The sequence below is a fragment of the Aptenodytes patagonicus genome, chromosome 2 (assembly GCF_965638725.1).
Source record: "Aptenodytes patagonicus chromosome 2, bAptPat1.pri.cur, whole genome shotgun sequence".
Lineage (NCBI taxonomy): Eukaryota > Metazoa > Chordata > Aves > Sphenisciformes > Spheniscidae > Aptenodytes > Aptenodytes patagonicus.
Window position 1 is genome coordinate 8,451,835 of NC_134950.1, and position 23,327 is coordinate 8,475,161.

At 41.6% G+C, this 23,327-nt stretch overlaps 1 protein-coding gene across 1 annotated transcript in view; it reads right to left on the minus strand.

The window, feature by feature from the left end:
• Window positions 1–23,327, minus strand: part of TG (thyroglobulin) — a 165,800-nt gene that overhangs the window by 62,704 nt on the left and 79,769 nt on the right. Inside the window, exons 36-41 of the mRNA XM_076329064.1 lie at window positions 20,656–20,790; window positions 19,386–19,550; window positions 17,288–17,510; window positions 13,532–13,625; window positions 8,597–8,756; window positions 3,654–3,853 (exon numbers count right to left, since the gene is read on the minus strand). Coding sequence (XP_076185179.1) covers window positions 3,654–3,853; window positions 8,597–8,756; window positions 13,532–13,625; window positions 17,288–17,510; window positions 19,386–19,550; window positions 20,656–20,790 — 977 coding nt within the window. The remainder of the gene's footprint in view (window positions 1–3,653; window positions 3,854–8,596; window positions 8,757–13,531; window positions 13,626–17,287; window positions 17,511–19,385; window positions 19,551–20,655; window positions 20,791–23,327) is intronic.

Sequence of the window (23,327 nt, forward strand, 5' to 3'; positions counted from 1 at the left end):
CTGGAGGTCACCTGGTCCAACCCCCCTGCTCAAGCAGGGCCACCTAGAGCTGGTTGCCCAGGACCATGTCCAGATGGCTTTTGGATATCTCCAGGGATGGAGACTCCACAACTTCCCTGGGCAACCTGCGCCAGCGCTCGGTCACCCTCACAGTAAAGATGTGAGAAGGTGACAAAAACTTATGAATTGTGCCATAAGGGATGGCTGGATGTCACAGATGGTTATGGGGAAATTCTGTGAGATCTGGCCATTTCTCACAATAACTGAAAGACTGTATTGGGGACCTTTTGTGAAGCACAATCTTGCAAGGGCCGACAGCACCGAGGTGATTCTATACAAATCTGAGATTATTTAAGAAACAGTATCAGAAATACCAAATTTGGGTAGGGATGTAGCAAAACTGGGACCAATGGAGAAAAAGTAATCAGAGGTGGTTGGTTTGAGAGGGAATGAGGCTGGTAAAGGGGAAAAAAAGGAGATGGAAAAAAGGGGAAGAAAGGGGATCTAAAGGGTAGGTAATCATAGGATCAGGGATATTTAGAGTCCATGTCAGACAGCCCTGCACCTGATTGCAGTAGTTTTCAGCAGGGCAATAAATCTGCTCTTTCCACCACTGGCTGACCTGCTTCCACAGCCAGGAAGGACCTGGTGTCTTCCCTTGCATTGGGTGGAGGAAGCCTGGGAGCTCTCCTCTTGACACCCACCAAGGAATGCCTGGAGGGGACACCTAACATATCTGCTCTCCACAGCTTCCTGCAAGAGATGGAGGCAATCCATACCATTAATCCACTCTTCTACATCAAAATCACACTGGTAAATAAATAAATTAATCAAAAGATGAAGTCAAACACAATGTTAATGCTCTTAAATGATTTAAAACAAGACCATAATCACTGAGACTACTTTTTTCTAATCATACTACTGAAAGATGAAATAAGTTATAAAAAGTCCCCATGACAGCTTTGCATTGATTTTGTACAATCTTTTTTCAGATCTGTTCCAAACAAAATCTATTATAGGGCAGACATAGGAAACTCAAAAGCATTTTGCTATTTCAGGCGCATGTCTTCTTGTAGGGAAAGTTTCATACATCACATGTCTCTGCATGCTAAGAAACACTATCATTTTTTAATGCATGACAAAGACCCAAACAAGGAGCACAAAACTAAGTTTTGCAGAAAAGCTGTATTGCTTCGTGGGATTTTCCCTCAGGAAAGCTATATCTGGTATATATTCTCAGTTTCATGATTCTTAGTCTGTGTGCACCTCCTTTTTTTACAGTAAAATTAAAAGTACGCAATGATTTTGGTGTATAGAACAAAACCAAGACGCATCCCTTTACAAGAGTTCTAGGTGAGAAATCTGAGTAAACCAACAGTTGCATTCTGTATCACTTCATTACCAAAAAAAAAAAAAAAAAAAGATAAAGTGTATTTTTAAGCTACTGCAATTACTGCTTGCTTTTTATTTTATCAGTGTATTACACAAGAAAACAAAATCCACCGTGACACTGTAAGGACAAATACTTAACATTACTTTGAAATAAGTGGAGATCCTGCTTTTGCCAAGACAGTGGTCTGCACAGTCCCAGTAAGAAAATTGTTGTTACAAACACTAGATTAGTGGGAAGAATTGATGCACCTGCCTACTCATTGCACTTGCCACTGTTTTCCATTATTTGATGTCCTGCTGTAGGAGAAAGAAGGAGTTCAAACTTTATTTTATAAAAGAAAAGATATAATGTGGAACTACACTCCAGAAATAACGATAAGCAAAGAGGTCCTTGCATTTCCCTTTCATCAGTTCCTCAACTGGTAACTTGCACTGTATCCTGTTACAGCTTTCACAGGGCCCCATCCTGAGCCATGTCAGTAAAGGGTTTGTGACTTCAGAGAAAGAGTAGGATGAAACTGTACGCTGAGAGAAAAAGACTCTGGGTCTACTAGCAAATAAACTGCTATGCCAAGAGCTGAGTAAAAATCTAGGAACTGTGTGAGGAATTATCTGAGAATGACACAAAAAAGCAACTATTGGACAGCAGTTTTTAACAACTTCCCTCGCCTTCCCCTCTAGAGTGATGCAATTAAAATAATCTTATTGAGACATGGGAATGCAAAAGGCAAGTTATGTTTCCTGGAGCAAGGGCACACTGAAGAAAAATCAAGTAGTGAATAGAGATGTCATCATTTTCAAGGCAATATTTTATTTAATTGGGCCCGAGGCTTCCTGGACCAAGAATTCTGTTCCTCTGCCCAGTGTTCCAAGTCAACATTGCTAGCAGAGAGATCATTTTGTCCAAGTACCATTTCTGCTGGATATATAAACCTCCACTGAAGATCAAGGCTCACGGATGAAAAGCTGGATGTGAGCCAGCAATGTGCGCTCGCAGCCCAGGAGGCCAACCATATCCTGGGCTGCATCACAAGAAGCGTGGCCAGCAGGTCGAGGGAGGGGATTCTGCCCCTCTACTCTGCTCTGGTGAGACCCCACCTGGAGTACTGCGTCCAGCTCTGGAGCCCTCAGCACAGGAAAGACACGGACCTGTTGGAGCAGGTCCAGAGGAGGGTCATGAAAATGATCAGGGGGATGGAACACCTCTGCTATGAAGAAAGGCTGAGAGAGTTGGGGTTGTTCAGCCTGGAGAAGAGAAGGCTTTGGGGAGACCTCATTGCAGCCTATCAGTACTTCAAGGGGGCTTATAAGAAAGATGGGGACAAACTTTTTAGCAGGGCCTGTTGTGACAGGACAAGGGGGAATGGCTTTAAACTAAAGGGGGGTAGATTGAGACTAGGTGTAAGGAAGAAATTTTTTACGCTGGGGGTGGTGAAACACTGGCACAGGTTGCCCAGAGAGGTGGTGGATGCCCCATGCCTGGAAACATTCCAGGTCAGGTTGGAGGGGGCTCTGAGCAACCTGATCTAGTTGAAGATGTCCCTGCCCACGGCAGGGGGGTTGGACTAGATGACCTTTAGAGGTCCCTTCCAACCCAAACTATTCTATGATTCTATGATTCCAAGCACACTACTCTCATCTGAGGCTGTAAAGATCAATGGTAGTATCGACGCTGACAAAGTTGATCTCAAAGCCCTGAGATTTGACACGGGAAGGGCTGTAAAAATACAGATCACTTGGGGTGACTGTGAAAATGGTCCAAGCTGACAGCAAACAAGCCTGTGGGTAAACAGATTTTTACTCTCTCTCTGAAACTTGCTTTTTGTTTTAAATGAAATCTGTCATGAGATCAGATAAAAAGATTGGATACTTTAAACATGCGGATGTTTGGCTCATAAGTTTTAGAGTCTAAAAACTGCTGATCAACAACCGTATTTATGGAATGGAAACTAACCTGTTGTACCTATAAGTTATGAAAGAAGACTATTTATATAATACACAGAAAACCACAATGACGAAAACCAGATTCTTACTATGACTAAATCAATCACCAAAGTGCACATCTTGTACATCCTTGTGAAGCACCCAGCTCCTGGAGATAGCAGTCACAGGTGAGATGAAAAATAACTATAGCAATAACAGCCCTATTAGTGCTGCCAAGGTATGGATGAAATAAAACCAGCACCCACAAAATGCAACATCCTCATGTCTGTAACAACATCCTTTCACAATGAAGTTGAAGTGGCAGGAATGGGACTTACCATCAACAACACCCTCTTGAAGAGGTCCATATCCGCTGTCTCTGTGAGCAGGTGAATGCTGGCAACATCTGCCCCACCACGGTCAGCTCCTAAAGAAACCCGTCTTGGATCTCCCCCAAAGCTAGCGATGTTCTGCTGCACCCACTTCAAAGCTGCCAATTGATCCAAAAGGCCAGCGTTTCCACTCGCCTCAGGAGAACCTATTGTGGAAAATAAACAAATAGGTCTGAAAAGAAATAAAACTATAAACATTTAAAGTTTTGATTAAATGTTACATTTTTAGCAGCTCTTGCAGCTGAACTTTGACGAAACTGATACCAGAGTTTAAACGTCTGAAGTGGTCTCTTCCAAGGTCATCACTTTACAGATTGACTCCATTTCAGTTTTTACCACTCCACCAGGCATCCCTGGAGGTGCCTAATTGTCTGTCCTGATCATAGAAAAATAACACTCCAACTTCTAAGCTTCATTTGGACACCTCATGGCAGGAGACTTGAATCCAGGCCCAAGTATCCGTAATTTCAGGCCATGAGATTCTTTTTCTACATAAGTAGCTCGATCTTAACATGAATTAAATGTAAACAAAAAATCAGAGTGTTTGCCAAATTCTCAAGTTGGAAGGGACCCATAAGGATCATCGACTGTTTCCCTGGAGTACACCTGATTGCATTTGTTTGCTTCCTACATACCTTTTACACTTACCCTGTCGGACCAATCATTTATAAGTCATATCATCTTGCATTTCTTTACACACGTACAGATATTATTTTATAATTTATAATATCTCCATATATATCCTTTGAGATTGACCTATGTCTAACTGATAGAGGTCTGATTTATATGTATTCATATTTTTGTTCCCATGAAAACAAAAGAAAAATAATTAATCATATACTCCCCATGCTTAGGTATCACCGCTGAAAAGACTACTTTCTTTTCAACACCAACCAGTGGTAACCTGGTACTTTTATTAATAGGAAAATAATGCTGAAAGCATCAAATGATACAAACCCTTAGGCAAGCTTAATTTTATATCAACAAAAGCAGAAATAAGTAATTCCTACACAGTCCATAAGAAAGGAATAGAAAATGATTATTCACTGTCTACTTCTTTTTAATCCACAATGAGCCATTCATTTTTAATGATTTTAAATTCTCCAGATTTAAAACTTGGGGAAAAAAAAACCAAACAAGACAAGACAGAAAAGCCAGGAATAGAACACAGCTGAAACTGTTTCTTCCATTGCCAACACCAAATAGTACAATTTTAAAGTAAGCATAAGCTCAGAAACTAGTGAATCAAAATGAACAGATAGTGGAATAAAAAGCTACCACTTCATGGACAGGTAGCCCTGGCTCAGGCAAAGAGCAACTGAAAGTATACATCCTGTAGCAGAAATCCATATGCCTACCGTAACGAATTACTGAGATATCATAGAGACCAATTTAAGCAGCAGAATAGAATATAGAGGAGACCAGATTATTGATAGCCTTGCAGATCTTACAGATACCCACATCACAACAGCCATCACTATAAATGCCCTTTCAGTAGGACAGACAAGAACTAAATGGCCCCAGAAACTACAGCCTTCCACCTATAGCCATAGTTTCAGATGATCAGGCCAAGCCACACCAGTGAAGCAATGGAGGAAAAACTTTCCTGCTTTAGTTTTTAGGTTTTTCTTAGTTTGTTCTGCACACCACGACCAGTTCCCAGGATTCTCAATCCAGCTATAAGCCTACTCTATGCTGTTAAAAAGGAAACCTCATTTCAAGGGCTTGCTGCATGCCTCGTGAAACCTCCCCAGAGGAAGTGAAATCCATGTAAATGTTTTAGCCACACAATGTGCCTTGCTACCGGTATACTAAACAACAAGACCAAGAAGGGAAATACAACCAGTTCCTTTTGCCCTGGCAAAAACCACAGCCAGGTTGTGAGATGTACCACACTGGGGAACAGATGCATGCACAGACATTCACAGTAGTTAGACCAAAAGAAACATATCTGCCAGGAATCTTTTCCATTGCCTTTTTGCAGAAAAAGATCACATTCCTGAGGACCACAGGAGAATGAAAAGAAACCAGTGTTCAGAAGGAAGCAAACAAGGACATGCATGTGCATTTCTGTTATTACTGAACTGGAGAAGAATAATAGTGCTAAATTTAAGCATGAAAATCATCCTGGTTTATATGACTTCATGGACTCTTAAAAGAATCAGGCCTAAAAACATGACTGACTTCTCCATACTCTTGCCATCCATATTGGCAATTCACCTTAACTGTTCTGGGTGCAGAGCAAGAGGTGAAGGCACTAGTAAGAATGTGCATCACTTTTTGCAACATTAATGTGATAGCAAATTAAATGAAACATCCTTTACTCTTAGAAGAATAAGAGCTCTTTGACTGCTTGCAAAAGCCCTGTCAATGAGAGACCAGAACAACTGCAGAACTAACAAAAACAAACAAACAAACAAAAGGAACTCGGTTGTTTTCACTACCCTTCATCCCCCAAAATCTCCATTTAACTCCTTCATTTCTAGCTTTGCAATTTATAACAAGTCAACGTGAGAGGATTCAGCACTTTGCTTAGTTGGACAATGAAATTGATATTGCTTACAAGATCATAACTTTTGTTTGTAACTTCAGGGCCTTCTAACAGTCCTGCTGTTAATGCCCCCACAGTCCTAAGGGTGAGCTCCTGCCCCCTTTGAAATTGATGGCAAAACTTCCAAAGGACCAGCATTTGTCCTAGTCTTTCAGTAAGAATGGAAACATCCCTGGAATGTCATTACGGATTTGGTTTGTGTCTTGAGAAAAACCCTTATAGTATTTGACCCAGTTTGATAACCTTCATTGAAAATCCCCAGTGTTTACTGGTCGTGTACAGGAGTCAGAGGTGCTCCACCAAACTGTGGTGGACCAAAGAATAGATCTTGCAGTGGGAGCATTGCTCACCAGGATGGGTATGACTGAAAATCCATGCTGACAGGGAGCCTGGTACAAACATACCACACCTCATCATCCCCACATGGACTAAAGGGGATGTAGGGGAGACAGGAGTATGGCACTGAAGGAATTTTTAGGGCTTCCCATGAATGTGGTGCTTAGTTTGCTCCAATGACTCTTGCAAAGAGTTTTTCCTACTTGCTCCAGTTCCCTCTGGAGCAACAGGATTTTCCCAAATGCACACCAAGGATTTCCCACAGGGGAAGAGGCCAGGAAAGACTGCACTTTTCCCTGGCCACAGCTCCATAGTACAGAGAAGGAGAGGGCCCCCGAATACTCCCTACTCGTAATGAACCACCTCTATCTGAAGGTTTACAGGAATGCAAATTTGGTACGTTCAGCTCACGCACTGACATTTTGGGATATGTGTGCAGTTCCCTATGAAAAAGAGGCTGGAGAATTTTCCTGATCCCTAAATTATGGACCATCATATAAATACTGCTATATAATATTCAGCCCAGTTAGCAGTTTCCACTTAGGAAGAAACCTAGGTGAGATTCACAGGGCTGAAGGAGGTTAGTGGGTAACGCGTGGGCAGTGCTGCGTAATGGAAGCTTGCACTGCATTTGGCTCTAGCCAAAATGAAGCCACGGTATCACTTTCATAAGCATCTGGTTTGCACTGATGAAAACAGTGATTCTTTCCCCAGATACACCTATTACCAACTTCATATCTAAATGAGTAAGGAGTTTGTAGCGCCGGCTCTCTAGTTACTGAATGAAAAACAGGCTTTGCTGGGAGTGAGCTTTGAACAAAACAGTAAAACAGAGATGGGAAACAATAACCAATAGCTGCAGCTATAACCCCAAACTAGGCAAAATCCACCCAGCGTCACTAGCAGTAAATACTCAAAAGAATCATGAGGCAAAGTATGCAGGTCTGGTATTTGCAAACACGGCAAATATAACCTCCTAAAGGTTATAAAGGTACTAAAATGTCCACTAGAGAGACCAAGGATTGCCACCAGACCAATAGAGCCAGAGCTCCACTTGCAATTGTTGCATTTTCTCTCCATGGCTATCTACTTTAAGTTCTCCTGTCCCAGCCAGAATTGAAAGATGGTAGAAAGAAAAGTGTTCCCCACTTGCTTAAACTTTAAATCTAATAAAATGCAAAATGCAAAAACCAATCCCAAAGACCAGATGGCACTACTACAAAGGTTTAGGGAGATGTGAATGTGCATTTTCATGTGTACATGCCTCTTTGCACAAGATAAAATCCTGTATGTAATGAGAATTTGTATAATTTTCAATGGCAATTGGTATTAGGAGGCAATAGGAGAGCAAAAGCGTCCTTTACACTAGCGTATGGGGAAGAGATGCAAGCACAGAACACGCGAATGTGCAGTCACGTCCAGGACAGAATTAAAATTAAACATGCCAAGTCCTTCAGAGGAGAAGTCAGGCTGAATTACTGAGGAACCAACCAACTATCTTTGCGCTATACTTTCATGGCCTTCTTACCATTAACCTGCAGTTATCCCTCTCTCTCTCTCCCTGACTGACACGGGCACAACTGAGCATTAGCAAAATTTCATGGATGGAACAGCTGGAAGTCAGAGACATTGAAAACCACATCCACAATGACAGGCCACTGAAATTAGCAGGAACTGTAATGCCTAACCTATCTTTCTGTGTGCCTGCAAAACTCAATATCCACAGTTTCATCTGCAAACAGAAGTCTAGCCAGTGTTTTGATATAGATGCTTGGGGTTTTTTTGTTCTTGTCCCTTTGCCTCCAGCCTCTCCCCTTTCTCTTCAGATCAAGTCCCCACCATTTCTTGGCCATTTTTTCCCCAAAAAAATAATCAGTGAAAGATACAGGTTTCTCAAATTAAAAAATAACTCACCTTTTTAAAAAAAGAAAAATAGAAACAGAAGTGTTACAGAATGCAATTTAGCCCATATTTGTGCTTCTTCTAGAAATCCATGACTTACCAATACTGAAGAAGCCAAAAACACCAACCCGGTAGTTTGCCGTCACGACAATGGCATTACTGATGGCAGCTAGGTATGATCCATCTATGGTTGTCTTTCCCTCCTCAGCATTGTAACTCCCTCCATTGTGGAAGAACAGTAACACTGACATGTTTTTGACCTGCCGTGAAAACAACCAGGTTAATATTCCTGTAGCCAACTGCTTTTGTAGGTCACTGATGAGAACACAAGCATCTTCCCCATTAACATTATCTAAGCCATTCATAGCTCTTTAACAGTGACCATAATGAGGGGATATCTGGCCATCTGTCTGAAATTCTAGGGCTAAATTGTCCACAATGACCTACATACCATTAAAGAGGACACTACGTCCAGTATAAAGAAGATTTAACGCACCACTGTGTTCCACCAGCCAACAACTCTACCAGGTTAGCTCAAGGCAGACCCATCCTGCTGACTTGGTCATTGAGCATGTGGCGGGCTCGTCTTTGCTGTAACATGTCTGCTTTACACAAACATGCAGGAAAAGTTCAAACAAGTGGGAAACAGGAGAAGGAAAAGGCCCGTTGGGTTGCTTCATTTTGACCAGGTCTAACTCAACAGCTGTGCAGAGCTGCTTCCTACTCTCAAGTCTTCAGCACTTGAACACTGCCTAGTCTCAAAAACCTCACTTGACAAGAGCTTCTCATTGCTCCTTCAGTCCCCATGGAGGTTTTCCCCTACTAGATATATAGAGGGGTCAAGCAGAGAGGACTTTGTCTCTCCATGGGAGAGACTCACCTCTCATGAAGCACAGAGGGTGTCTGCCCTGAGAGAGCCCAGCAGGGCTCCCGGGATGGGAAGGAGCTACAGTGGGCTGCTGCCCATCTTAGCACTCCTTGCAGAGCCACCCGATTTTGCTCAGAAACAGAGGCTTTTTCCCAAAGCAGGACCCCATCTGTGTCGACCCTCTCTGCACACGCAGCAGGGCTGCAGCCAGGCTGCTGTTGCATAAGCAGCACAAAAGCAGAACTGCCCCAGGAGACCTCAGCATTTACCAGCAGATTACAGCTCTGTCAAGATGACACTCAGAAGAAATACCAGTGAAACACATGGAGGGGTTTTGTTTAGCTTCTTACTTTTTTTTTTTTCCTTCCCACTGCAAAAAGCAGAATAACCTGCTCCAATGCTAAAAAGTTTTTTTCAAAGTGTAACCTCTATTTTTCATTCAGCACTTTCATCCCCTATTGCCCACTTTGGGACTATCCTGAAGGAGGCTCCTCTCTCCTCTGCTCAGCAGCGGGTCGCGCACACCCACCCGTCCCGCTTTCTGCTTTGGCAACTGCTGGTGTTTTTCAAAGAAGGGCTGGTGGCCCCTGCAGAAGCATCAAAGTATATCTGAGGCTTGTTTTTCTCTGCAGCTAGAGGGCATTGGGCTCTGTTGCTGTTATTTTCTGGATGGAGCCTAGCTAAACACAGCAGTTCCATCTGCTCTGGCAAAGGATGTCTCCAGCAAAAATGCAACTGGCTGTACAGGAGAAGCAGGAGAGAGGTAACGGTTGCAGCCTCCTGCAAAATTACAGGATAGGAAGCAAAATCTCCTCAGCTGCCCTTAATTTGTCATGACTGTGTGCACTCTTCACTTATCTATCTGCAGAATCACTTCAGAGGTTTCTTATGAACACGACAATGTTACCAAGAAAACCCCAGAAATTGCAAGCACTGAAACATGCTGCTCTCTCTCAAGAACTTCTGCTCCTGAATAGAAATTGCCTAATTCACAGTGCCTTGTCCCTGGTTCCCATTTCTGCACCACATGCAGCACAGAGAGAGAGATGGGGGCAAAGAAAAAAAAAGAAAGAATCTGTTTTCACATGGAAATTCATTCTAAAATACAACCACATTGAGCCATTCAGCTAAAACGGTATTAAACATGATGTTGAGCCTGCTCCGTCCCCTCAGCTCAGCATGGTTAAGCCTGAGGTTCCAACTAGGCATTTCCCACATGTCCACAGCCTGCATAGCACCATGACCTCCAGCTGCCCTGTAAATTGTATATTACATTATGCTGAGTGACTTTACCCAATGCTTTAGTGATGAAAAGCTTAAGAAAGGCAAAGATGGGAGATAAAAGTTAAAAACAGCAAAACAAAGCCTACTGCAACAGATATGGAGCAATTCAGGGGAAGACTGAGCACCTGGGCTGTGCCTAGTGCCAAGTGGCTGGAGGTAGCATTTCCATTCCTAGTCTGCATCAAGCAATGACAGATCCCTCTCCTATGTAAAGGTAAACTATAATGAAAAATAGTTTGGGGTTTAATCCCAAGGGATTTCAATCTCAGAGCTTATGGATTTGGGCACTTGAGATGAGGGCTGTTTAACATAATTGCCTTCCCATTTCTTGTTAGTCATTTTAACAGCATAGCACAATTATTTTCATGCTGTAATTGAACTATGTCTCACAATATGAGATATTTCATATCACCTATCTATCTATATATATATTTGGTAGCAAATTAATTTTTTACTGTACATTAGCTGCTGGATAATTTATTTTGAATATAAGTTAATTTCTTTTTAATAAGCCTCATTCTCAACCAACTTCAATCAACCACTGCAATTAAATCTGTGAGGCAGAAGAAATGCAAGACCTTAACTAAAGCCTGCTGGAGCTAGTCTCCTCACCCACCACCACTTGGTACCAGGCTGAGATGCAGCACCACCAGCATCAATGCCAGCCTGCAGTGGGGCACCTTTGGGGCAATGCTGGGCAGAGTGGGGCCAGCACATTCCTTGCAGACAGGCCACAGCTACCACGTGGCTACTGCCCAGTGCAGGGTTTTGCTCCATACTTAGCAACAAAATGCAGACAGTCACACTTTGAGGTATAAAATCTGTGCAAAGACTTCCAGCTGGGACATGGTCAGATGGCTCCCTGGCTTAGCTAGTGGGGCAATGTCTTCTGGGGAGCCCAGCAGCTCCACTGTGGTCTCATGCCTGTAGGGGCTTAGGCCCCATGTGCAAACCCTCAAGGGGGAGGGAAGTTCAGCATCAATCAGGAAGCTGCAAGTAAGCTGGAAATCTGAAAGGCTTTATAATATTCAGAACTGTCTTCTCCATCCTTCTGTAAAACTCTTAATGAGCTACTTGGCATGGACAGATTTAAACTCTACCGAGCCAGGCAACCTCAAGTGCTTTTACTACTGCACAATATTGCTCTGTAAAGAATTGAGTGCAACAGGGATGATGCAATAAGGATGGGAATAATACGTGCAGGGGATGGGAGAAGAGGAGAGAGGGTACACGTTCTTTTCTTTTTTAGGGGAGAGTTTCAACTCTTGATCTTACATTTGAACCCTTTGCAAATCAAGCTGAAGCACAGCGTCGCTTTGCTAGTGTGACAGGTGGTGATCAGGTTATAGGTGGAAAAAAGTCTCTCAGAAGTGCCAGTTTTATTTGGAGGGTTATGTGGTACACGTAGCTATGGAAGCAAAATGAGGTGATGTCATTCACCTTCTTCACTGCTTGACACTTAAAGAGTCCTTCGGTGGCAGGCAGCAGTCCCTGCACTGTGCTCTCGTTCAGGCTCAAAAGGCTCCTGAATGACCTCTGCATTCACTGCTCTCCAGGAGGTTTAATATTCAGTATTTATTAGCTAATTTAACTTTCCATGGGCTGAAAATATATCACTATAGCTCTCTGTATGTGAGTAAAAAATAGAGCTCGCCACAAAAAGAAACAGGAAAATGCCATGCCTTCTGCTCCCAGCTACTTCTGCAAAAACAGAAGTTTTGGTTCTCTCCTGGCTAGACTTACACATGTGAAACTGATTGACTTGACCGGACCTACTTCTACCTTACACCTCTACAAAAGACAGGACGGATTCAGTTCTCAGTACCACCAAGGAGAAAAGACAAGCCAGTTTAGTCTATCAGATAGTAGAAAATACACTGCTTGCAAATAGGCTATCTTGAAAGCAGCACTTAAGCAGAGATGGCAAACTGCCTGGGACAGTGACCTGATGTTTTCAATAAGCGATGACTGCACTCAAGGCAAAATGAGAGTCGGGTGCTGCAGGGAGAAAACAGACCGCTGGTCTTTCTGGTGATTAAAAGGACCTGCAAGGGACTGTGTGTGCTGCTGTCAGATAGCTAAACCAGCTCTTTCCAGACATGCAGTATGACAGACTCATAAATTTCTATTATAACCACCGTCACCTTCTGAAAATTACCATTACTGTGGAAAGAAAAACTCCATTCCTGTTCTCTGAGCCCACTCTTCAATGGGATTCACATGCTATTCACATCTTTATCCCCAGCCCCCCAGGGGTTTGGCCAATCATCTAAGCTTGGCTTTAACTTGAAGCTTTATTTTTTATCTATTTAGAATGAGAAATTCAAGAGCTTTCAAATGACAATTTCTCAGATTGCACCATTGGCCTAGTCATCTTTAAAATGTCTATTTTTATGCTCTGTGGGCTGGGAACAAATCTAGCATTGCTTGCTACCCTCATTCCTCAACAGAGCTCCCACAGATGTCAACAGGGGAACCGTAAAGATGAGGGTGAAAAAAACCCCATCTGGTGCTGCTCAACTGGTGCTAAGTGTTGATGTGACGTGTTGTATCACGTTATCATCTCCTGGACAGATGGTATCATTTCAGGGACATTGCCATTTCTGTCCTTAATTTCTCCTCCTTTGCTGCCACCTTCTTCTTGTGTTTTTTTTCCCTCTTTGTCTCTCTCTTATTTCTAGGTTTTTTTCTACCCTCCTAGTTACCCAAACATGGCTCACTGAAAGCATATAGGGAATACTCTTGCACCAGTACAAACAACAAAGCACCTAATTTAACCTTGCAGGGCTTTGTGAACACCACATGAAAAACAATTGTTCATGGCAATTAAAAGTACTTTGAAAAGAGACAGCTACAAAAAAAATCGACTTGTCTCCTACTTACAGTGGTGGCAGGAACAAAGACATTCAGATATAGGCAGTCTTCACTGACAGAGTATGATGGGGCCTCTCCATCTCCTGGCTGCCAACAAGCTGCTCTAGAGACATGGATGGAGAAAATGACAATAAAAAGGCTTGTACTCTTTTTCCACTGCTGCTATTTCCTTACATTTTGATGCACTAAGTTTATAAAATCTTTAAATCTGTAGATCTCAATCACATTTAAGACTATGCCCACCTATACCTTAGTAACAAGTATGTGGGTTTGTTCACACATATACAAATGTAAAAACCACATTGTATTTTCATGTCTAGAATCCTTCCCTCAGAAAACCAGCCTCATTTTAAAAAGATGAGAACTTGAAAATAAGCCTTCAGAAAACTCATGCTTTACATAAACTGCCCAAAATTAGCACCAGATGTAAGGGGAGCAGGACTGGGGGTCTCGGGCACAGGTCTCCCCCTGCTATTGCCTGCACACCTATGTAATCCGCTCTTTTGCTGAAATGCCAGTTATTTATTTTAATCCCTAATTAGTAGTAGTGTAGTCTGTGGGCTACATTTATTTATATTTATTTTAATTTCTAATGGTCTGTGGGTAAATATGGTAAGTTTAAAATTTTAATGCATTTTTAAAATCTGTTTGCTCTAAGCATCATAGCAGACCATTAACAGTGCCCAGCAATGGTAAAAGTAACCTTTCAATAGGAATTCAGCCAGCCAGCCACGTACAGAAATTCATTTTCTGGCCATCATCTGTATGAGATTCATATACTTGAGCTCTCTCCACAATAAGAATCAAGTGGATGACTTTTACAGTTCACGTATAAGCTATTTTGAAGCCAGCTCCTTCTACCTGACAGCCATATTTCTATCACATAATGAGTTTTGGAAAAGCATCACAAGTTATTAGGGAAGAAGCCAAAAAAGGCTATGGAAAAGACAGTAATATCTCAGAGAATTATTTCTAAATTATCATTTTTAATGCCCTTGTAAAATTTTACACTGAAGGTGTGAAGAATTTAATAGAAAACTACAAGGAAAAGGACCAGCTTTAATGTAATTCTACAAAATCTTTCCATAAGGGAGGTTCCTAGGACGGTGATATCACCCAATAGCTTTCACACTGACGTAGAGAAGCACATCATCTCCAACCAAAACTTGTAAAGCCATTTTAGGCAGACAAAATACAAATTCCCAGGTAGGAACCTGGCTAGGACAACAGGTCTAACGCTAATAATTGTACAGCTTTCCACAGGGCAGCAGGAATCATCACCCGTGCTATTTTTTTTCTTTTTTTTTTAGTAATTCATCAAGATTCCCAGCACCTCTAGCTCCCAGGATCTCCTCATGCTGGGACTGACTCCAGGGAAAGGCTGCCACCTGCTGAGGCAAGTCCACAGCTGGAGACTCCAACAGCTGGACAGGTTTTTTGGTTGGTTTTGTTTGGTTTGGTTTATTTAAAGTCTTTTATCAGGTCCAGGCTGATAAATAAACATTTCTCCTCCGTCAGTAATGTCACTGTGCTAATGTGAATTTCTTATATACAAATATTGTGCAACACCAACATAGCATCCTAAAAAATATAGATGTCAACACTTTCTATACACACACAGATTGAGGTTCCTCTGATTCTCCAAGTGCACCTCCATGGTGCTAAGCTCAAAGAATTATTTTTTTAACCTTAAATGAATAATAGAAGATAATGGCCAAATTCTTCATCGGCCTAAGGAAGCACTGAGAATTCAAAAATTAGGAGCAGATTAACTAAGGTCCCTAAATTGCTTTGAAAATCTCAGCCCGTCTGCTCATTGCAACACCAGGTCTTCAAAGAGAGACCACAGAGGCAGATGGCTCTTTCCAAAGTCCTAGCAGACACCACGCTGTGGCTGCAGACACAAAAAGCTGATGGTGTGTGTGTTAACCTAACATCACTGTGCACCTGAGGAAACAAAAAGCCACGTCTCACCAGATCCCTCCAATGTACGTGAGGCTGCGTGGCTACTGTGGTTATGCTGTTAACACCTCCACAACTCAGGTGCAACATGAAGGGTGAGACCACCAAAGGCCAGATGCTCTTTCAACTCTTTGAGACAACGCTGCATCTCTTTTCACTTGGTTTGTCACAGGCTTTGCTAGAAACCTCTGGAGATAAATCCTGAGTAATGGAGGGACCAAACAGCTTCCACACAGCTGATAGGTCTCTAAATCTGTAGCCTCAGGGTGCGGTTCCACCAAAGCAGGTGGTGATTCATGTCAGGTCTACAGTGTGCCATCCTCCCAGCTCCCTTGCAAAATCTATCATTTCCTTAACCATGTAAGCTCTGGGACAGATCAGCTAGCTCAAGTGGTTCATCACTAACCATGTAAGGACCGCTCCCGGTGCCAGGAGTTGAACAGGACTGCATGGCCAGCCGTGGCTGGAAGGATAACACAGGATCTCAATAGACCTCAGGTTCATATTAGTTGCCTTGGAAGCTCTTGGGTCACTAAACCTCAGCTCTCAGCCCTGATTTCTTCAACTCCCTCTACAGAAAGTTCACCAAGTCTTTCCACTAGACTCTCTCCTTTTGACTGTTCTGCACCTTCAGTCTCCTGTTTCTTGTTTCTGTCATTTTTTTTTCCTTGCAGTTCCTCATGCCTGCCATGAAACAGTCTGCTTTTTATTGATAGGAACGTGATCGGGTACCAGCTCTCATGTATCAACTTTCTGTGTACGTGTGCAGCATGGCTTGCTCAAATGGGTTTCGTGTGCTCTGTAGTTTGCTTTCTATTATGTGCAGCAGGGATGCACTGTGAGAAAGACCCTATAAAAAACACTCCACTTTCACATCTTGTTTCTTGTTGTCGCTGCATTTCTATTTGCTGTGGGGTTGTTTCAAAAGAAATCCACTGTCCCAACATGTTCCACAGCACAGATATAGTAAGTAGTGTCACCCAAACCCTCTTTTCTTTAAGAAATACACATTCACAATTTGTCATTTTGGTTCCCCAATGCAACAAAATTAAGACTCATATCGTAAGTCTAAATGAAACACAAACATGCACACAAAGGCTATGTCCATAGAATGCCTCCAACCTAAACTCACCGAACAGTGATATCTGTACAGCCCTGGAGAGCCAGGGCCAGCCAACGGGAAACATTAGATATAGGGACTTAAGAGAAATTTAGCCCATCTGCTAACACAGTTCCTAGCGCTCATTTCCTCTTAAGGCATTACCTAAAATGTTTATAACTTCTGTACTTCTGTCCAAGCCATTTAGCAAGTATGTGCCTTTTAATAGTTTTTGGACAGAAAAGACTGAGTCCTTCAGCCTGATCTCCTAGACACTACTAGGCAGAGAATTTCTATATGAGGTCCACAGCTTCTGGTTACATCAGTGTTAAAGCACCCCTGTTTGATTAAATACTCTACAAATTTATGGCTCAGCAGGAGCCAAATGCATTTATATAATTATTATAAATACCTGTCTAAATACTCAGAATGAAAATGGACTGACAGCAGACAGTCGGTGGGGAGTTTTGCATAGATTCAAGGCAATGTACTGGAATCTGCCTTTTTTCTTGAGGTGCTTGCATGCATTAACATATAGACAGAGAAATTATTCTTTTTGCTAAACGAAGTCCCAAACTTGTATTAATCTGTACCCTGCAGGTTCTTTTGCAAGATAGGACATGAATATCGTGGTCATCACTCCAGCTATTTTCATACACCTGGATGGACAAGCGCTTCTGCAGATGATCAAAGGGGTTTCTTACCGAGCCACAGTAGCATTCCAGGTTTCCACCCAAGCAAACGGCTCTGGAGGACTGAAGCGCCTCTCCGCAAGGGGAGGTGCAGCATACGGGATCCCCAGGAACTGGCTGATATTTCTCCACTCTGAGCCAATGCGTATCACCTGGGATTTGCCCATCAGATCTCCATGGGATGGGATGTACACAGATGGGGTTAAATCCGATTCAGAAATGGGCAGGAATAAATCTATTGGGGGGGAACAGAGGAAAAAAAAAATTTGCTTTTTCAAGTTAGTACCATTTCAGAAATGAAAATTAATCCCATTTTCCTTAATTTTAAACTGCTAAGTGTTTAATTCACATCTTTAAATGAAACACAGATAAACTTGTGTTATTCTGTCCCTATAAAATACTTCATGCTATGCTAGATGTTAGCTGCTGGATACAAACATTTAACTTTCCAAACCCTTACTCAAACATTTCTTCCAGATCAGACATCACATTAGAATACAATCTGAGCATTTCTACAAAAAGGGACAGAGATTTTCAGACTCCCCCTGCCCCAGCTCTAAAAAGCACAATGTTAAACCTTTAAACATTTATAGCGAGTCAGAGAGAGCAAAGATAACCATGCAGCTCATTGGTTTGGGCTCTCACCAGGAAAGACTTGCACTTCAGTCCCCTTTCCAGTAGCTGTTTCATCACGCGAGACAGCAGATCTTCAACAGAAGGCAATGAGCACAACCCATGTCCAAATTCCGTACAGTCCTGTGTAGGGACTGCTGTTCTTGAAGCGGGAATCACCAGTGCAAGTGCTCACTTTAAGGCAGGCACATGCGTGCCTTCTACATGCCAGAGAAGGGAATGAAAGAGCGCAGGGTACCAGAGGGCCTTCATCACCATCTCTTGCCTTACACTCTATTGTGAACACTGCCATTTTCTTCCACAGAACTTATGCCAGAATCTACATTTTAGATCAAACATAATTGCTATCTGAATTTATTTTTTGCTTGCAGAAAATTACGAAACATTAGGTTGTTATAGTTTGATGGAATTTTTTTTCTTTTTTTATATAAGGATTATCTGAATCATTGCCTATGTATCCAAAGAAGAGGCTTTTCAATAATACCTTACTTTAAGACAGAGCTAAGTGATACCTCATACTATTTCTCTCCTAAAACAATGTATTTGGATAGGCAGGAACCAAATTCTAAGTCACGTGACTAAAACCGAAATTGTACATAAATATACAAACACACAAGTCTAGCTTTTATGTCTCAGTCTGTGATTTTGCCTCACTTGACAATGATAAACCCCTTTTTCTCTCATTGAGTTTGAACCTAAAAGGTTCTCATTGATTTGTCAATTCATCACAGAAATTTCAGTGAAGAGAAAAGGAAATATTTCTTCCCTTCCCCCTTATTGTTACCTGGTTTCTAAGTACTTCTAATAAAAGAAATAATCAGTATTACACTAAAAGAAAGCAGTCTCTTTTAAAATCAAGGGGGAAAACCCAACAAAACCTGCAGTCACAAATAAGTACATAGCCAAACAATAGAATTTTTACCTGTCTACACAACTTCTATTTCTCTCTTAAAACATTTTCACTTCTTTAAAATATTAGTTCATCTTGGTTTAGGGTTTTTTGTTTGTTTGTGCTTGTTTGTTTGTTCATTTTGTCCAGAGATGGTCCTTAAGACTTTCAATTGACAGTGGGTTTTCAACACTCCTTGTATTATTCTCGGAGTTTAAAAGGAAGATCATACAGAAACATCTTCTGCAGATGAAAAGGAAGGAGCTGGACTTTCATTACTGGTTTTTTGTTTGTATTTACCATTCTGCACTTTCCAAAACATCTTTCGTAGACTAGACTTCCTTTATTATACCTGCTTCAACACTAGATGGTAACACTATGATTTCATGCATTTTTATAAAAAGTATTTGGGGACATTTTCCCATCCTGCTTGGCTGTAACTCCACTGAAACAGCAATGGACAATTGCCTAGGACACATCCATACTGCTTCATGTCTAGCGAGAATTTCGTTACTCTTCCATTCACAAGAATTGTGCACAGGCCACCACAGTTGGGTTCCTTCCTCCACAGCCTTAACCTGCTCTTACCTTGTCTCCTATAGATATATGTAGCTGGCTCTTTGAGTAAAACCCGGCAGCTGTGCCCTTGCAGGCCATGTGTGCATATCTGTGTATCAGGGTAGAAAAGGCATCTTACTGCTGAAGGCTGGATTTCCAGTGTAACCACTGTACATGACTGGTTCTTTGAACAAGCTGTGAGGTGAAACGTGAAGAAAAAGAGCAGGTAAAAATGTATTCTCAAAGTATTTTGTATAACATTGTGATAAGATGCTTAAAAGAAAGGTTTTGCACCAGGTCAAGCAACAAGGATATGAAGTAGCTCTAAAACAGAATAATGGGACATAAATGTCCTCAGATTCCCAGAACATTCTCCAAAATAGCTGAAGGACAAAAGGTTATATTGGCTTTAAAATGGAGCGATACAGCAAAAGAACTGGTATCACAGGTTTTAGGAGAAGAAAAACATCTTCTAATAAAGTACTGAGGACCTCAGCTGAATTCAAACAGTCCCCAGGGAGTCCCAGGGAAAGGTTTCAGAATAAGAAAAGTGATCCTCTCACTCATCCCGGTTTGTACTCAAAGGTGGGTATCCAACACTTTTCCTTTAGAAAAGGGTCCTTCAAACAGTTACAGGAAAAGGAAAAGACAGTAAGTTACACTGCTCACCCTCATAAGGTGAGGACCATCTACTGCAAAAAGTGGGACCATTCCAAGGACCATGTTCTGCAGTAGGTGGGAACTTTTCCTTATTTCTGCCGCTCTGCGGCACTGAGGATTTGCCAGTCATGTGAAGTTGAAGCACTCTCTGCTGTCTAGTCAGGCTATTGATTAAAGCTTTGTTGTTACAACAGCCCAACCCCTGTTTCATCCCAGCTCTCAGTTAACCTGCCCTCATGCACCACAGCTACAGGTTAATTTAGATAATGGTAGGTGGCTCTATCATCTGTCTCACTCAATGAGCTTCCCTTAACTGTTCTTTAGAAAATAATGACATCATCCCTTTAATTATTCGCTACAATATTCTCCAAGTTGTAAAATGCCTGGTGAAGCAAGAGATCTCTGCGCTCAAGAGGTGTCAAAATTACAAAATCACTGTATGGCATTCTATGTCTATTGTATCTTTCATTAAATAAACTATTTCAGGTCCCTTCCCTTAAATTCAGAAACACTGGGGTAGTCTTTAAAAATAAGTAAAATCAGTGTATCTATGTCAGACGCCGGGGGGGGGAAGCTGTTCTTGATTTTTCAGGCTCACAAACTTGTATTTTCTGTAAAGATATGAATAACTATTTCTTACCGGATAGACAAAAGTCTCTGGCAGTGGAGAAGTCATTGGATATGTCTCTACTAACTTGTACTACTTCAAAGTTTGAGATGGATGAATCCATGATAACAGAGGACACATTTAAGGGTTGCCATATATCCAAATACTCTGTAAAATGAACCATACAAAAATAATATAACTAGAGGAATGAATAAAAACTTCAGAGGAAAATAATATAGAAGTAAAAGCATTGAGGAGTTCCCCAATGAAGGACTTTCACCTTCCTTTGCATCAGCTGGGAATAAATTACATACAATATTCAAAGGCCTCTGATTGACTAGAGGGTTCAGTCCCATTTTCAGAGGTCATGTACAACTAGGTTTACAAAGGTATTCAGTTAATACCTCAGGTAATTCAGTTAATACTCAGGTAAGTCTGGAGCAGCTCCATCCAGGTTTGCTTGTAAATCCAACTGATTTAAATAAAAGGTTTCTGGATAGGCCTAATTACATTAAAGGACATGGGTCACAATGCTTGCACACAAGTTCCTGAGCAGGTACAGCCACTAACTCCTTGGAAAGCAAGGGGGGATCCTGCTTGTGACTGAGCACTCCCAGAACCTTCAGTAGACATCCACATCTATATCTAAAACAGGAGCTGGTTTCCTAAGGTAGGCTTCACCTCAGTCACCTGCAAGGTAGATGTCTACATCTGAGTTAATTACACTAGACTCCTTGTACTAGCAGGAGGAACAGACAGTTTCACTATACAATATCTCCATCCTGGTTTAGATGTCTGCTTTAGGATGAGACAAATCACGCCTAGGAACCCACTGACTACGTGAGCCAGATGTCCATGTTGTCTGTACAGGGAACATCATGTGACTAGCTGAAATGGTGATGTCTGTGTTGCCTGCACACATCTACATACAGAGAGCAAGTCCCGACCTTACAGACTAAGTGAAAATGAGACAACAGTTTTCACAAATGTTATCTTTTGTCTTTGCTTCCCTTATAAGCAATCGACCAAAATCCCACAGAAGCACATGCGATTTTCACAGATTTACAGAATTTTTTTTTAAAGGTCACAAGGATTATTTTGATAATTTTAATTTGATTTTTGTTGACAGAATTACATGAAATTCTATGAACTGTTCTTATATCATGTAACTGCTACATAATTAAGATTTAACTCTATTTCATATGTGTATATATACATATACACAAATAAGTACATATGTATATGTACACATGTGTATTACATATATACAAACATGTATATTCATATATATACATGTAAACATGCATGTACATGTGTGAGCATATATATACACACATACATACTGACTCTGGTATTAATCAAGAAATATTCTTCTGTCTCACAGTGGATTTAAAAAAAATGCCACAAACATTCTTTTCTCATACACAAACAGATAAAAATATCTGCAGGCTCTCAATTTTGCACACAGGAGTCAAAAAAGAAGGCTTGGGAAACAATGGGCCTTTAATTATTTTAGTTCCTTTCAACAGTACAATATGTTTTAAAAGCAAAAGGGCCCTGCTGTGGCCACCGGAGTCCTAAACAGGAGGCTGGCGTTACCCTCTCCATGTAATTGTAGGGTGAGGACAGCTGAGTCAGCTGTTGTCTTGCTATTCCTGGTGAGCAGATCTTGCCCTGTTGCTTGAGTACATTTACCACACAGATGCAAAAGTTGTGACCGTTCATTTCATTAAAGATTTCTTTTAGTCTTCTGAGAAATTAATGACTTGTAAAGATGGCCAAAGTTTCCTTCCTTCCCCTCCTTACAGAAAGACAGCTGTGACCATACCACTCAACATTAAATCTGAAGCTGAGGTCTGGGGTTCATACAATCAGGGCTCTGGCATGCCCTCCTTGCAACTTGGAAATCCTGGTGTTGATATACTCGTCCAGTTGATGAGAACCCAAGACCCAAAGCAGACCACAGACTAGCCTGGTTGCATCATTCCTTGAGCAAATAGGCAGGGAATAGCGATGACTAAATTAGATTTCAAAATTATTTTATTCCAAATAATTCATGACAACACAGGGCAACTGCCACAACCCAGGGCTCTATGTTGATGCTAAAAGTCTTTGCTTTTGCAAGACAAATCCTTCCGAAGGAAGTGTAAACCTCAGGCATGGGTTATCTCCCGGAGGACGAGCTGAAAAAAACTGATGTGCTACCATTGCCAAGGCTGTTACCTTAGTGCTAGCTCCTTTACTCTCACTCTTGCTGAAGAAAACATCTGATGGAGTGATGAACCATCCTACTGTACTCCATATACCTTCCCGAACAGCCCAGCCCTAGTTCATGCCTGTGAACTAGAGGCAAGAAAGCAGCACTGGGTCCCATGTCTCCTTTTCAACCACTTCAAAATCATTCTATTCCTGTTATATTTGGGAGCAACTCTTCTAAGACATAAAGGCTGAAAGTCTCCAGCTAAGTAGAAAGGAAGGTTAATTTGGTATTGCACTGTTATATGTTAAAGACCACAAGTTTGTTTGGTATCGCAGAGTAGCAAAGTCATCACCAGCACTATATTCAGAGGGAGTCTGAACTACTAAGGGAGCAATGACCCTGCAATCACAGCTTGACTTGTGCAACAGACCCACTGCATTTAATTTTTTCTTCCCCTTAAGCACTGACCATTCAATTATTTTAGAGGAACACAGTGATTTTAGTC